The sequence below is a fragment of the Teleopsis dalmanni genome, unplaced genomic scaffold (assembly GCF_002237135.1).
Source record: "Teleopsis dalmanni isolate 2A unplaced genomic scaffold, ASM223713v2 unscaffolded_contig_0015, whole genome shotgun sequence".
In the NCBI taxonomy this organism is placed as follows: Eukaryota; Metazoa; Arthropoda; class Insecta; order Diptera; family Diopsidae; genus Teleopsis; species Teleopsis dalmanni.
In genome coordinates this window covers 8,163-22,987 of record NW_024031397.1, presented here as the reverse complement: position 1 = coordinate 22,987, position 14,825 = coordinate 8,163, and the positions used below count along the sequence as shown (strand labels likewise).

Below are 14,825 nucleotides of genomic sequence, written 5' to 3'. Positions count from 1 at the left end.
CTTTTATTTAATTAAATAATCAACCATACTTAAAATTAAAAATTCAGGCTCTCATAATGTTACAGACGATGTTACAAGAGAAGTCTGATCACCCTTGTATAATGTGTTCTAAATATACAATTTTACTTCAATAATTCTGAGAGCATATTGAACGAAAACTAATTGATTTAACTATTGTTTAATTATAATTATTTAATTATTTTTTTTTATATATACTTATATGTAAATAATTTTTTGAGAATGCAAGTACCAAGGATTGAACTTACACCCTGCCAAATTTAAAGCTCAGAGTCAACTGACCCAAAGCCGTACTTGATTTGAAAGTTCATTAACAAATACACTCGCTTTGTGATATGAGAACGAAATCAGAAACCAGCTGTAGAATAATTGAATTAATTAATCATAGATATTTTTAATTGGTAAATTTCACTACTATTTATTTTGTAGAGTTGCAGTTCACTGCTGTTCGAAAAACCTCTCCATTAAATGCAATAGTTCCTATTAAGTAAATAATCACTTTGGTCATAACTGACGTTAAAAATGAAATTTAATTGTAATTTACATTTACAACATACGACTAAATCGTAATAATTATGACTTATAGTTAAAATATTGTGTACGCCTAACCACTTAAACTAACCACTTTAAATACTTTACCTATAAATTTAAATGTAAGTATAGAAAATCTAATGGAAAGCGAAAGTTAAACACTTCATAAACCCACAATTATAATACATATATGTGTGCTTTCTTGTGCACAAACATACGAAAATATGACATTCATATATTAACAGCACAAATTTATATATGTGATATTTACATAGAAAAGCTTAAGAACAATTGCATCGAAAAACTTATATAAGTTCCATCTGTTGTCATCGGAAAAAAGTAAATTTGATGCTGCAAGAATTACATGCTTACTTTAAGTAGATAAAAAGGGAAACATAGGTATTATTAATTTTTATTTATTATTGGTATGTGTACCATCTTCGTACCATCTGAAAATATAAACGATTATCTTAGGCTACCTAATAACGCGACGGTTTTTCACGCTAAAATCTTAGCAATTAGAGAAGCTCTTCGGCAAATTGCAAGTCACATCGACAACAGATGTAGTGTTGCCATTTTCATTGACAGCCAGGCAGCAATAAAAGCCCTTGAATCTTTCATAACAAAATTAAAGACCCTAAAGGAATGTAGAGAAGCAATTGAATAGGAACATCGAAGGAAACGTTTAGTGACAGTTCAGTTCGCTCTGGTACTTCCTTGGCTCTGTTCCTGGCGGTACCGGTTTATTTTACCCTAGAGACCATTAAGAAAAGTACCTACTTCTACTTTCTTCAACTTGTCAATAACAGATAGAAAGCACTTAAGTCGTGTACAAGTCGAGAACGTGTGAATACTGCAAGGCTTACTGCTGTTCTTTCTGGCCATTGGTGTATTGGAATTCACGCAGAGAAACTGCGCATTCGCCATAATCCTTACTGCAGAAGTTGTGGAAATCCGCAGGAAAAAGAAACCATAAAACATTTTCTCTGTGAATGGCCAGCTTTGGAGACCTATTAAATTATCTAAATTTGACGGGATAGATTTAGTCTCTACTCCTCTATATTAGCGGATCCTGCGAGGAATGTGGTAGCAAAAGGGCGAAGAATCGCTAATTGAGGTACATGGAAGTTATCTAAAGGGTTGTCACTGCAGCCAGTCAACCAACTATTGGTATGTGTAGTCCGTTTTTCACTCGGTACTTTAATTCAATTTATGTGAAATCATAAATAAGTACACTTTGATACGCAACGCTACTTCTATTGACTAACTTCAATTTTAGTCGCTGCTTGTTGTTAATTTTGGTTTTACATCATCCTTCAGAACTTTTATAAAATCTTCTTTAGGGTAATCGCAAAATATTAGAGACTGATTATCCATCAGTTCTAGGGTAACCGCAGACTAATGTGCTAGACAATTAAACCAACTTAAAACTTAATTTTCTTTGCGCAAATACCAGGATTTGTGCAATTGTTTTTGTACTTTTATTTTAACATATTGTTTTGTATTCAACGGATATTTTCAAATCATCGAGGGTTTGGGATTTTTCCTTATAAAAGTATGTTTATAGATGTATATTTAGATAATAGTTCTGGTTGAAATAAGGTACTGAAGCAGTGCTATCGAATCAACACCAAAAAATTAATATCCCTTTATTTCCAAAGACCACCGATAAGGGGTATGTGGGAATACTTGAAACAGATGTATGGTTACTCAAATAAAAATTATATAGTTTAGTTATAAATTTTCACATAATTTGTTTAGATGTGTTTAAGTTTTTAATATCAAATCGTTTGGAGTGAACTTCTGTAACGAGTGTTTTTATTAGCTCTTGATTACATTCGTTCTAATATTTTCTATTTGTACAATTTGATGGATTCACTCAATCTTTCCCTTTGACCGAGGGATTCGTTAGGGATGTTTAGATATGAAAGAAGTTTTTTTGTCATATAAAATGCTTTGTGATTGAACGTATAATGAAAACATGTATTTCTGTATTGTAGGCATTATTATCATATTTTATTATATTTTTATTATTTAGTTAAATCGTAATTGTCGTATTTGGTTAATAATTACACAATACGACATTTTCCAGATTTGGTTTTTGAAATTGATCATACATCATCAATGTTACTGATCTCGAATGGTATCAGAATAACATTTGGCAACTCCAATTCACCGACTAGTTTTGTACCATTTATTTTATTTCTGAAGTCTTCTGGCCTCACTGTCATACGTATATATGTCCTATATATTTTTATTCTATATACTGGAATCATTAATATTGGCCGATTCCATATAAATGGTTTAGAATACTATGCGGTGTCATGGTTTGAAATCGCTATACGTTATTTGATTAATTGATAAATAATAAGTTTATTTTCATCATTTTTATTACTTAATTATATTAATTGATCAAGTTATACATTAAATTATTTTAGTTTCATATAATTTTTACTTATTTTTTTTAACTTAGAAAACTCAGAACAAAATTCAATAGAATTCAAGTAATGTATATTTTAGGGCTGCGAAAAACTTTATTTTATAGAACTAAAAGGTAAAATAAAATTGAAATACCATTAGTACAAGTTTACAGAGAAAATTAAATTTAAATTTAAAATAAGAAATAATTAAATGGTGATCGCAGCGTTATTCTTCGACAATTTTAAGGTTCATATACATTTTCATTCTTAAAATTATGTGTAGGAATACTGGATTTCCTACACGTAATTAGTTTATTGAAGGATAAAGTTGTTAGATATTCAAATAATTCTCTACTGCCATATGTCATTGTTTTATCAAAATTATCAAAATATTATTTCAACTTGTCTATTATATATAGATTTAAATAATTCAAATAATTTACATTTAAATTTTTTATTTCGTGTTCCATATACGTATATTCTGCCCGTCTTTTTTTCTGGTATTTGCATTTGTTTCCTTCTACCTTCTGTGTTCGACTTGGGAGATATCTTTCTAAAAGAATTATATCTTTTGTAGGTGAATTCGTCAATATTGTCGAACTAAACCATCTCTAAACCAAATTCTTACAAAATTTTTAAATCTTTCCTATATACGATATAACATACGTGACATATTTTATTGACCAACAAGAGTTCTGGAACCTAAACACTATGAATTACTTTATAAATGTCAAAATACCAAAAATGCATTTCCTGGAAATATTAATTTAGTTTTTTTAATTAACATTCACAAAATTTTCGAGTACAGTATTTATCATCGCTTTGCTAAAATCCTGGCTGTACGACTATTTTACAGCCACCTGCAAATTTAAAGGGATTTCATTCATTTTTTTCTCAACATATCAACTTTGTTCTGAACTAACATTACGACAATAATAACTTTTTCTAATAAATTTGAGGTTTTTCCAGACTCCGGCGATATAATCATCAGAAAGAAAAATAATTAGAAAAGTAAGAAAATAATTAAAAGCATTTTAGTTTTCCAAAAAAAAGTATGTAATGAAATATTGATGAACAAAAAGTTGCAATCGGAAAAGTTCAATTTTATTTAGAATCACTACAGAATCGGTACAGCTATTGGATAATATTATTTCCGGATGATAAAGAGATGCTTGTAGGAGAAAATCACTGTTACCAGAAATCAATATCTCGAAGCACGTTACTCAACAAAGTGTGCTCATGAAGTCTAGGTCTGCATCGTTCAGTTGACATATAACAAAAACTGGAAAGTATTCAGATATAACTTTAAAAATTTGTTAAAATCATACTCTTGATAATTATGCAAAAGAAAACGACATTTTATGTTAATTACAGTCATTTCAATAGAATTATTTTACTTGTCTGAATTAGGCGAATTACAAAATCATGAGCTCTTCAGATTAAAACGCTCACAATCTTAGGTATTAAACCTGCAATTGAAGATCTAATGCAGTTCATGTTAATGTAGTTACAAAAGTAATAACAATAGTATGTATATCAACGCCATTTACTTAGTTCCCAACGTCATACTAAAGAGTCTAATTAAATTTTTAATACTTTACGGCTTCTTACAAAAAAACATTTCTTTAAGACTGAGGTACATAATAAATTAATAAATATTATACATATAGCTTAATTTTGATTTTATTTTAGTATGATTTTATATTTATGTTTTGTAATCTGAACATTTATACAAATAATTTCTTATAATTTTTTAGTACTAGGGCTTAGATTTTGATAGACCTTCTTGAAGACATATAAACCCAAATTCGAGATACCTGAATTCGGTGTTTGTAACAGTCTGATTATACGAAGACAGATGGTTAACTGGACAATAATATTTAACTATTTTTATCTACTATAAAAATGTTAAAAAAGTTTGCATTTCAGATTAGATATAGATTATTTTTAATGTAGTTTAATATTTATTTTATCGGGACACAGTGAAATGTGGTTCAGTTTGCCATATATTGGATCGACACTAAATTCTATTCTGAATAAAACTGTCTTTACTACGTAAACTAAACTAAATTGAAATGAAAATTTTAGAAGTGCTTCCAATTGGATTACAAAATAAATTTATTTCCTAATCCTAAATTATAAAAATTGATTTAAATAAACAAAATTATATACAAAGTGCTTAATAATTTGTTTAAAATATAAATAAAATATTTAGTACACAATATTTGCAAAAATGTTAATTATTCTTAGGTAGTAACTTAAATACTAATAATAATGCTATTTTTAAAAAATGTTTAAACTAAATCGTTCCTTTGATTATATGTAATGTTAGAGTGCTAAGTAGATACTATAATCAAAGAACGAGTTGTTTGATTCTTATTTTAGTTGTGCAAGTTGGAAGAGCTTAGCTCCTTTTAATTCAATTTAATTTTCTTAAAGTAGATAGTTAGAAGAAGTTTTCATTAGCAACTTTACTATATGAAATTAATTAATAAAAATGACGTTGACATGATCTACAATAAATAAATAAATATATAAATAAATAAATAAATAAATTATATAATTTGCTTGCGAAAGAAGAATTTCACAGGATTAATAATTTGAGATTTTTTCTTAATTATATCTAAAATTGTAAAATCTGATTTATCCAGTCTCGAAATTCTGAAATGCGAGTATAAACACCAGGTTGGTTAGCTTCTGCGCAACCAATACCCCATGAAATGACACCTCCTAATTGGAATCGCTTATCTTCTTCTCGTTGCAAAACCATGGGACCCCCAGAATCTCCTGTAAAATATATCGATTTAATCAAATGCCTATAACATTTTGAATCAATAGATAATACCTTCACATGAATCATATCCTCCCTTTTTCCAACCTGCACAAATAAATATGTGTGGAATATGTTCGATATAGCCAGCAGCTCTGTACATTGATTCGCATATAGTGTTATTAATTACTGGAACCGCCACTTCTTGTAAAACGCTAGGTAGTGGACCATCTTCATAAAGTCTTCCCCATCCTGTTACAAAAGCAGTCTGACCTATGAAATCATAGTCATTTTCCGGTACGCAAACTGGTATAATATTTGGTTGAAAAATAACTGGTTCATAAAATCTAAAAGTAAAAAAGGACATTTTCTTTTAGCAAATAAAAATGATTAATTATTAGTTAATTATTTAATATTACTAGAAATATTAAAAAAAGTCATGTATTTCTAACAATATAAAAATGCAGACATTTACTTTAAGATTTTCGTTCAAAATAAAATCGAAATGATTATCGAAAGCATATATTTTGATAGTATGCGTTATCCAATGACGATATATGTTGTACAATGGATTCTTGTTAACAAAATTTTTAAAAAATTTTTTAATCCGATTTTTAAATATTATATATACGAGTTAAATTGTTTATATTCAATTTAGTAATGTACCTCAATAATGCCAAATCGTACTCAAAAGTCCTGGGATCAAATTGTGGATGAGAAGCAACGATTTGTACACGACGCTCCTGGTATCCGTAGGGTTCCTCCTCTTCGGCTAAATCATATTCGCCTAAGCGTAGCAATAAGTCAGATGGAGGAACACTTGAAGAACAAATATACACAATTATTAATATTAGTAAAATAACAAAGAAATTTTAATAAACATACTTGTCTACACAATGTGCTGCTGTAATTGCCCAATTCTCATTGAGTAAAGCGGCGCCGCATTTATGCAAGTAAGTTGATGTACGCCATTGTCGCAGAGATATCTGCCATGGCCATCGTCCGAAAGCAGCATTTGAGCCTCCAACAATGCGAGCTTCTGGAAACATGCGCCGTCCACAAACTAAAAAAAGAAAAAGACGTTATCTTCTGTATATTTTATTTTATCATTTTTAATTGTGTAAATATCCGTATATTGTAATTGTATCCCAACCTTGAACAATCAGTCCTTTTACTTAACATATTTACTTAGACAGTGAAACCATTCTGTTCTAAATGATCTATTTTATTCTATCAAGAAAATATTTACCAGGAGTATTAAATATTTATTTGCTTTTTATAATTAATTTATTTTATTTTATAACAGCAAGGATAGAAATATTTTGGCTTTGGAAAATTGATTAATCAACTCGGTAGCCAATATTTTGGAACAATTATGTTAATCTTTATTACAGAGGTATGAAAGTATTTATTGAATTACATATTTCACATATATCGAAAAATCTATATATAATTTACCTTGTCTATAATTTAAGCCTTCTAGCGAGTTAAGTGGTGAAGTTGTTGTTGTTTCCATGCTTATGTTCGGGTCGTCTGTATAATTATCTGTTGACGTAGATACGTCGTTGTCTATATCAAGTCCATTTTCCGTAGTTAGCAAGATAGCTTGTTTAGTTGTAGTGTCTTTGATAATCGTCTCTTCAGTTGATGGAGTCAAAGTTGGATTTGTTATAGTTGTTGAAGTTGTGGTTGTAGCTGTCGTTGTGGTTGTGGTTGGGATTGGTTTCGAAGTTGTAACAGTTATTGAAGTACTATTTATAACAGGAAAAGTAGATAGAGTTGTAGGTCTGGTTGAAGTAGATGGTGGGAGCTTTGTGACTGTTGTTTTCTTAGTAGTGCTTGCTGATGTCGCAATAGGTCTAGGTTTTGTGGTTTTTGTAGGTGCGTTTGTTGTTACAGTTGTAGTCGGCTTTAATATATGAGTAGATGAATTGCTCAAAACTTCGCTAATGCTCGATGAAATAGATACAATCACTCTTTCTGTGGTGGAATCTGCGGGAACTTCAATTTAAAATAAATCAAATCATTTTATTATTTTTTACTTGTTTAGTTTTTTTGTATTTTTCACAAAGTACTTACCACTAATTGTTGTGCGTTTAGTTGTAGACAATGGGATCCAATCAACAGTTATATTTTCAACTTTCCAATTATCAGTTTCTGGAAAGTTTACAGTCGGTTCTGCATCTGCGTTAGTCCATGTGATAAGGTCTGGTTTTGATGAGTTCAACGGCTTTGTTGTGACATATTTATTAGGAACATTTGAATGGTTAGTTGATGAAATGGTTGTTCCTGAAGAGATAATATTTGAAATGGTTGGTCTAGAGGGTTTCTCCGTAGGCCTTTTTGTTGTTTTATTTTTCTGTGGAAGTTTAGGTGACGTATCTTCTTCTTTAATAGAAGAAGGTTTAGTATTAGATAAACTAATGCTTGATTCTGTAACGGGTTTATGTTTTATAATGGTTGGTTTATGTGAATTATAAGGGTGAGTAGGTTTCGGCTTTTGGGTGATAGTAGTAGAATTTGCCAAAATTTCATTAGTGCTTGGTGAAATAGCAGGATGTGTTGAACTTGTTGAACTTGAACTCAGTGTTGAGTTTGATGCAAATTGATTAGATGCAGGTTTAGTTGCTGGTCTTTTTGTTAAATAAGTTGTTGACTGGATCGGCTGTTTAGTAGTTTCCACCGAAGGTCTTTTTGTTTGCTGAGGTTTCTTGGTAGTTGTTGGTCTATTTATTGGTTTAGGTTTTTTAGTAGTTTTTATAGAACTGAAATTTGTGTGATCAATCGGTGTTGTAGTAACATTGTGTTTCAAAGGTGTTAAAGCAGTATCAGTAGAAACATTAAAGCTTATGGGCTCTGTGCTGATTGGTCGTTTGTGATTTGCAAATGAGGTTTCAATAGTAGGTAAATTATTAGTAATTTTTGTGGTTTCAATTATTGTTGGTGTAGTGGTTTCTACGATTTGAAAAGTGAAAAACTTTGTGGACTGAGTTGTATCATCTGCATTTTGATCCAACTGTTGGTTTTTAATTTTTTCAGTAGTAAGTATAGGTTTAATTGTTGTAATATGTTTTACTGGTTTCCTTATTATAGATGTTGCTGACGGTTTTAAAAGAGTACTTGGCTTAGTTGTAGTTCGAATAACAAAATGAGATGATTTGTGTGTCGTTGTATGTATGATAGGTGGTTTACTATACTTTTCAGTCGATATTGTAGGTCGAATGGCAACTTTGGTAGAAGTATCACTATCAATAGAATTCTTGTTTGAATCGTTTGATCCGTAACTGATATTACTAAGTTTAATATCAGACTCAGTTGTTAACTTATATAAAGCACTTGTTGGTAAAGTAGTTGACTCATGTGCGAAGTGGGATATTGTGTTTTGATCAATACTATTATCATTGATTTCCATTGGGTAATTGCCTCCATCATTCTCCTGAAAAACATTTATTTTAATTTTTAAAAATAAATACAATATTATTTAAATATATATGTATACCTTAATTTGACAACATGATCCAAAATAGAAGCGGTCAATACATGTTCCCAAATGTGTTCCATTTTGTTTAATACAATCAATAGCAAACATACAAACACCTGACCGTCCAGACTTTCGAACAATACACGGTAGATGTCTAATATTTCTGCCAGATTGAACTAAAACGAATTAAATCTTTATTTTTAATATTGTTGTGAATATGGCATCTAAGTAATATTAGAAAAAGTTTTCTAAGAATGTCAGTTTAGTTTGGAAATGTTTTATTATATGATTATGATTAGAAAAAATTGTGCTTGCGTTTAACAAAACTAAGAGCAATTAAAATGATTAATCAGAACTTAAGCTAACTATTTAATTATTATAATACGTATATGTGTATTATTCTATATTACATATACTATTAAATTTCAAAAACTATTTTTTTGTTTATTCTATGGAACTACGTTCTATAACAACAAATTGTGTTTTGGGGAATCTTATACGAACTTTCTTCAGAACTTTTCTCCATGTAGGGTATGTGTATATGTTGATAAAAAATTATGTGGTTCTGTGAAATGCTGTTGACTTAAGACACCTGCAATCAAATTCATTTGAACTAGAAGCAAAAGAACTATTAAATCCTACCTCAATTAACTATTAATTATATATATTAAATTAATTTTGTGCGATATTGAAATTATTCATTTTTTGAAAAATGTATAGCTAACCATACCAACTGAATTTCGAGTATTTCGAGTATTTCGGTTCTCACTGTCTAAATACAACGCGGGTTTTTAATGCTACTGTTGAAGCATTGTCAATATTCAAATTTCAACGTTCTCTTCTTCTTTCGACTGAATTACGACGTTCATTACTATGTAAAAAGTGAACAAGCAACGGTTAATTTTTGTTTTATTTTTGAAGAGAGCGAAAAGAAATTGTGTTAGTAAAAAAGTTTGTCACGTTTCTCTGTAGACGTCGTCTTGTGTCTGTTTGCGATTTTATGTTCGTGCTATATACTTGGCACTTGGCTTAGCTATGTGGATGGTTTGGTATTAGCGGTGTATTCGTGAGTCAGAAGCATATAGGGATGGATGGGGAGAGAGCTTACACTTAGCACGATTGTTTGTGTTTTGAACACTAACGCTGTTTTTAGGTCAACGTATTCAAGATTATCGTTTTTATCGTTTTTATCGTTTACTGTTGCAGCGTCATACCTGCGTAACTTATTTAATACATTTTTTATTTAATAATCATATGATTGTGTGAAAGATTTGAGTTTGGGCAGTGCGACTATTTGTTTTCGTTTGTGCGATCCGATCGCTTTATTGTTGTTGCTTTTAGTAAACATTTGTATTTGTATAATTTTTATGGTGGGTGAAATGAAATTTAGGTCGTTGTGTCAATTTTTTTTTCAACAGCAAGAATGTTATTCATTGTAAGTTACTACGTACGAACACGCATGCTCGTCGTTATGTGGAGAAGAATGTGTGTATAGTTTTACATTTTCTTTTCTTTCGAATTTAGGCATAAAATTCGTATTGGTGTCCATTTAAAAAATAATTTGTAAAATAATATGTATTATAATTTTTCGAAATAAAAAATTGAAGTTTTAAATTAAATAAAATTATTTTCATAATTAGTCAATTTGATATTCATGAAAATTGATACAATTTCAAAACTACAGGTATCAGGTATTTGTGATGAATGCTGCTCTAACCGACTTTAAGCATGTTTCCATCTAGTTTCTTGCTGACCTAAATTATTTTTCTTTCTTTTGAAGAAAGTTTTGCAATTTTTTCAGTTTACGATATCTTTTTGTTTTTACTTATTCGAATTTATAACTTTAATGAGGAATTTTTTTAAATTTTATATTGAATTAATTTATTGCTTTTTTTGTTAATGTTTGTCTTTACTTTATTCTTATGTTAATTTAAAAAAACATCAGTTTTTATTTGGTTAAAACTTTAAAAGTTTCTAAAAAAATGGAAGATATTTATATATCAAATAGACTTGTATTGGAATTAGCATTTATGTTAGTCTCCACATGAAAATTCTTCCACACAAATATAATAAATATTTGCTTTCATTTTTTGGTCATTTATTCTAATAGTACATATTAATTTATACAAATATGATACAAATAATGTTTTCAAATAAAAAACTAGTCGCCGTATCGGCAGAGTGTTCGTAGAAGAAGATACGGTACTCACTCCTTCCAACAGGGACTCGGAAAATACCAACAACAACATGTGCTGTAAATAATTGGAAAATATTTAACTGTACTGACACAGCGAATGGAACAGTTTATTTAATTCAAGCAAGTTTTGATTTTATAAATAAGATTGAACATGACAAAATCTTCTAATTTAAATGCATAACAAAATTTAATTTGGGAATACCCCTTTGCGACCTAACGAGAAAGGGAAATTGAAAGCGCCCGGTGGTGTTATATAGCTAATAGCAAATGAACAATAATTATTTAAAAAAGTGTTTTACTGCAATATATACTACATTATTATATCAATAAGTTCTGGACAAAGATTAGATAATTATTTAACATTCGAAATAAGTAGTTAGCAAAACATGAGAGAGCTTCTGAATCTGATACTAATAATAACTATAAACTATAATAATAATTATAAATTATTATTGCTATAAATTATTATTAAACCGTCGACAACTACTGAGAGTAATTGTTATTACAACCAGTAATATAGATAATGCTCCTAACCTGTTATTCAATGTTAGTACAGATATACTAACCTTGAATAAGCTTTTAAACTTAAATCTTAAGCTTAAAGTAAAGATTTATTATCTATGCTTAAATTTCTCTACTAATTGGTGAAAAATAAAAATTTTAAAGTGTGACATAAAAAAATTACAATAAAAGATTGACAGAACATGTTAACCCCTTAGCGAGGAATCTCGCACTTTTATCAATTACTTCCCGCCTAAAAAGAGCTGACCGTTCAGTCATTAATTAATATTCAATAGCTTGAAGTTAAAACCACACCTTTCTTTTTAATAATCTGATAAAGTTTAACTGCTTTGTTAATTAACCACCTAAAATTCACTCTAATGAAATAAGGTTTACTTATGTTATTTTATATTATACAATGTGTAGTTAAAATAAAAAATTGTAATATTATGTGAATAGTGATAAGATTTTAAAACTAATTGTTAGTCTCATTGTAAGAGAAGATACAATAAATAAATGTATAAGTATTTTTAAAAAAAAAATGTAATATTATATGTTGGTTTACTTACATTGTGCCAAACTCGGATCATTTACAAATACCGGATTGGATAAAGTGATGTGTATTGAATTTAATAATATTAATAACACAAAACTATGTAGCCATGTAAAATTAAAATTATTACAAATATTAATTCTCACTTTTAAGAAATTATTCATTGTAGTCTTCAAAGGTGGCGGAAAAGCATTCGGTTGACGAAGTCGTGATGTGCCCATCTGCAAAAAAAAAACATTTATATTCCAAATAAATAAATAAAAATTGACTATGAATATATTTTACAATTCGTGATATTCCACAATATTCTCATATATTATTTTAAATCATTTAAAAACAAATGGAATATTTAAAATTTAAAAAAAGAATGCAATTTCAGTCCCAGTTCTTAAGATTTCTTACTACGCAATTATTTTGTTTTGTTGATTTATCTATATAATGTTATATAATATAATAATTAATAATTAAGTTACTAAAACATATATATTTGGCAATATCTGACTATATTTATTTCGATTGCATACTAATTGCATAAAATTCTTTATATTGTTATTCAAATTATTAGAGTATATTGAGTAGTTGCTTTTCAAAATAGGTGTAAAATAAGAGTATATAGCAAAAAAGTATATTGCAATAGTATTAACCCAACGATGACTTAATGGGCTCTAAAAAGTGGTCCAAAGTGTGCATGTTGCCTCGATGTAGCCTACATGAAGCAGACTGTAAATGACATTATTAATGACTTTCCCATTGTGTATAACAAAATTACAATGGTCAACTATATCTATACGAGTATATCTTGATATACCATATAATTTTGTTGATTTGAAAATTTATTAAAGTTTGTAATTCTTCTATGTATATACGTAGGGATAAATATTTAGTAAATTGAAGTATCAATAAAATCCAAGTTAACTTATTTTGTTGATTTTTATTACGGTTTGTTTTTTCTGCTTTGTTAAATACATATGATTTTATAATATAGCATACAGATGTTTAATTCTTATATTTTTTTTTTTTGGTTTCAATTATAGCCGCAAGTGAATGTCTTGGTGTAAGTGAAAGTTTTAGAAACTACAGTGACTCATGGGCAGCCACATTTGAATCAAATAAATAAAATTATAAATTCAGTTTTTATGTGATCACATATGCAAATATCAAGCCACTTATTATCGACATCAACGCTACATGTTATAGCATCGGCCAGGAAACCTTTTTGCATTAAAAATTATTTTTTATTTTCACTAGTTAATTATTATAAAACAATATTTATGCTAAATATTGACTTTTAATGTATAAATATATATACAGCATAAAATGTTCTTATTAATATTTTAATTTAGTAACACTTTTATTGTATTAACTGTATAGGGATTTGATATTTTATGTTACAAAAAATTAAATTTTAAAAACAAATTTAAAAAACTATTCACAACTTATTTTACTAAAGTAAGGCATATGAAATTTCCTAATTTAACTCCCTACACTCCATTTATGCAAGTAGTCAATGCACAAATTTGTGAATAACTAGCTGCAATAATCGCTTAATCGCTTTAATCGTCGTAAAGATGTAAAGAAGATTTTTCTTAATGTTTTTAGTTTATTTATTGAATCTTCTCTAATTTACTATACCCTAACAGCAAGTTATGAAACCTTAAGATTATTTACATATACATTACAAATTATTTAACATATAAATAATTGAGCTCCGTTGTAATTTTCATACAACAAGACTTATTTAAACAGTTCTGGACTAAATAAAAAAAAAGGAATAAATTATTTTCATAATTAACTTATAGCTACTAACTTATGCCTGGTCGCTTTAATATTTTTGAAAGAAGGCATATCATCGCAATAGCACGTCTTTTGGCTAAGGGGTTTATATGTACTCACAGCATATGTAATTTGTTCTAATTTCTTAAATTCAAATTTTATTATTGGTATCTCTAAATCAGCTTTCTCAGTCTTTTTTGTTTTATTGCCACACATTTCTAAAAATTTCACAGTGGTTGAAAATCACTGCTCTAAATCTTTGTGAATGTTTTCTTTTCTGATATGCCACAGTGCTTCTGTGATTACCCTTAATATTTTTGAATGAGATTCAGTCAAGATTTCTAATGATTAGTGATACCAAATAATTAAAGACTGTATGCTAAATTGATTCAATAAGGTGATATGGTGTCATTTTTGTACGTTAATTTTCAGTTGTAATTGTGCTAGCCAGTTTTCTGAGAATAGTGATTAGGCTTCAACTTGACTTGAAGATTTTGAAAGAATTTTGTAACATCATAAAATTTCTGTGCTCTTAGCAAATCTAAATGGAACGTAACAATTACTTTTAGGAATTTTAAATT

General features: G+C 28.7%; 1 protein-coding gene across 1 annotated transcript; it reads right to left on the bottom strand.

The window, feature by feature from the left end:
• Window positions 1–5,546: 5,546 nt before the first annotated feature.
• On the bottom strand, window positions 5,547–14,460 carry LOC119662927 (serine proteinase stubble-like). The gene is made up of 9 exons (XM_038072582.1): window positions 14,365–14,460; window positions 12,488–12,692; window positions 9,239–9,396; window positions 7,819–9,175; window positions 7,198–7,740; window positions 6,625–6,802; window positions 6,406–6,558; window positions 5,815–6,086; window positions 5,547–5,756 (listed from the first exon to the last, which is right to left on the bottom strand). The coding sequence occupies exons 1-9, from the start codon at window positions 14,458–14,460 to the stop codon at window positions 5,593–5,595; spliced, it is 3,126 nt and encodes a 1,041-aa protein (XP_037928510.1). The 3' UTR covers window positions 5,547–5,592.
• Window positions 14,461–14,825: the final 365 nt, after the last annotated feature.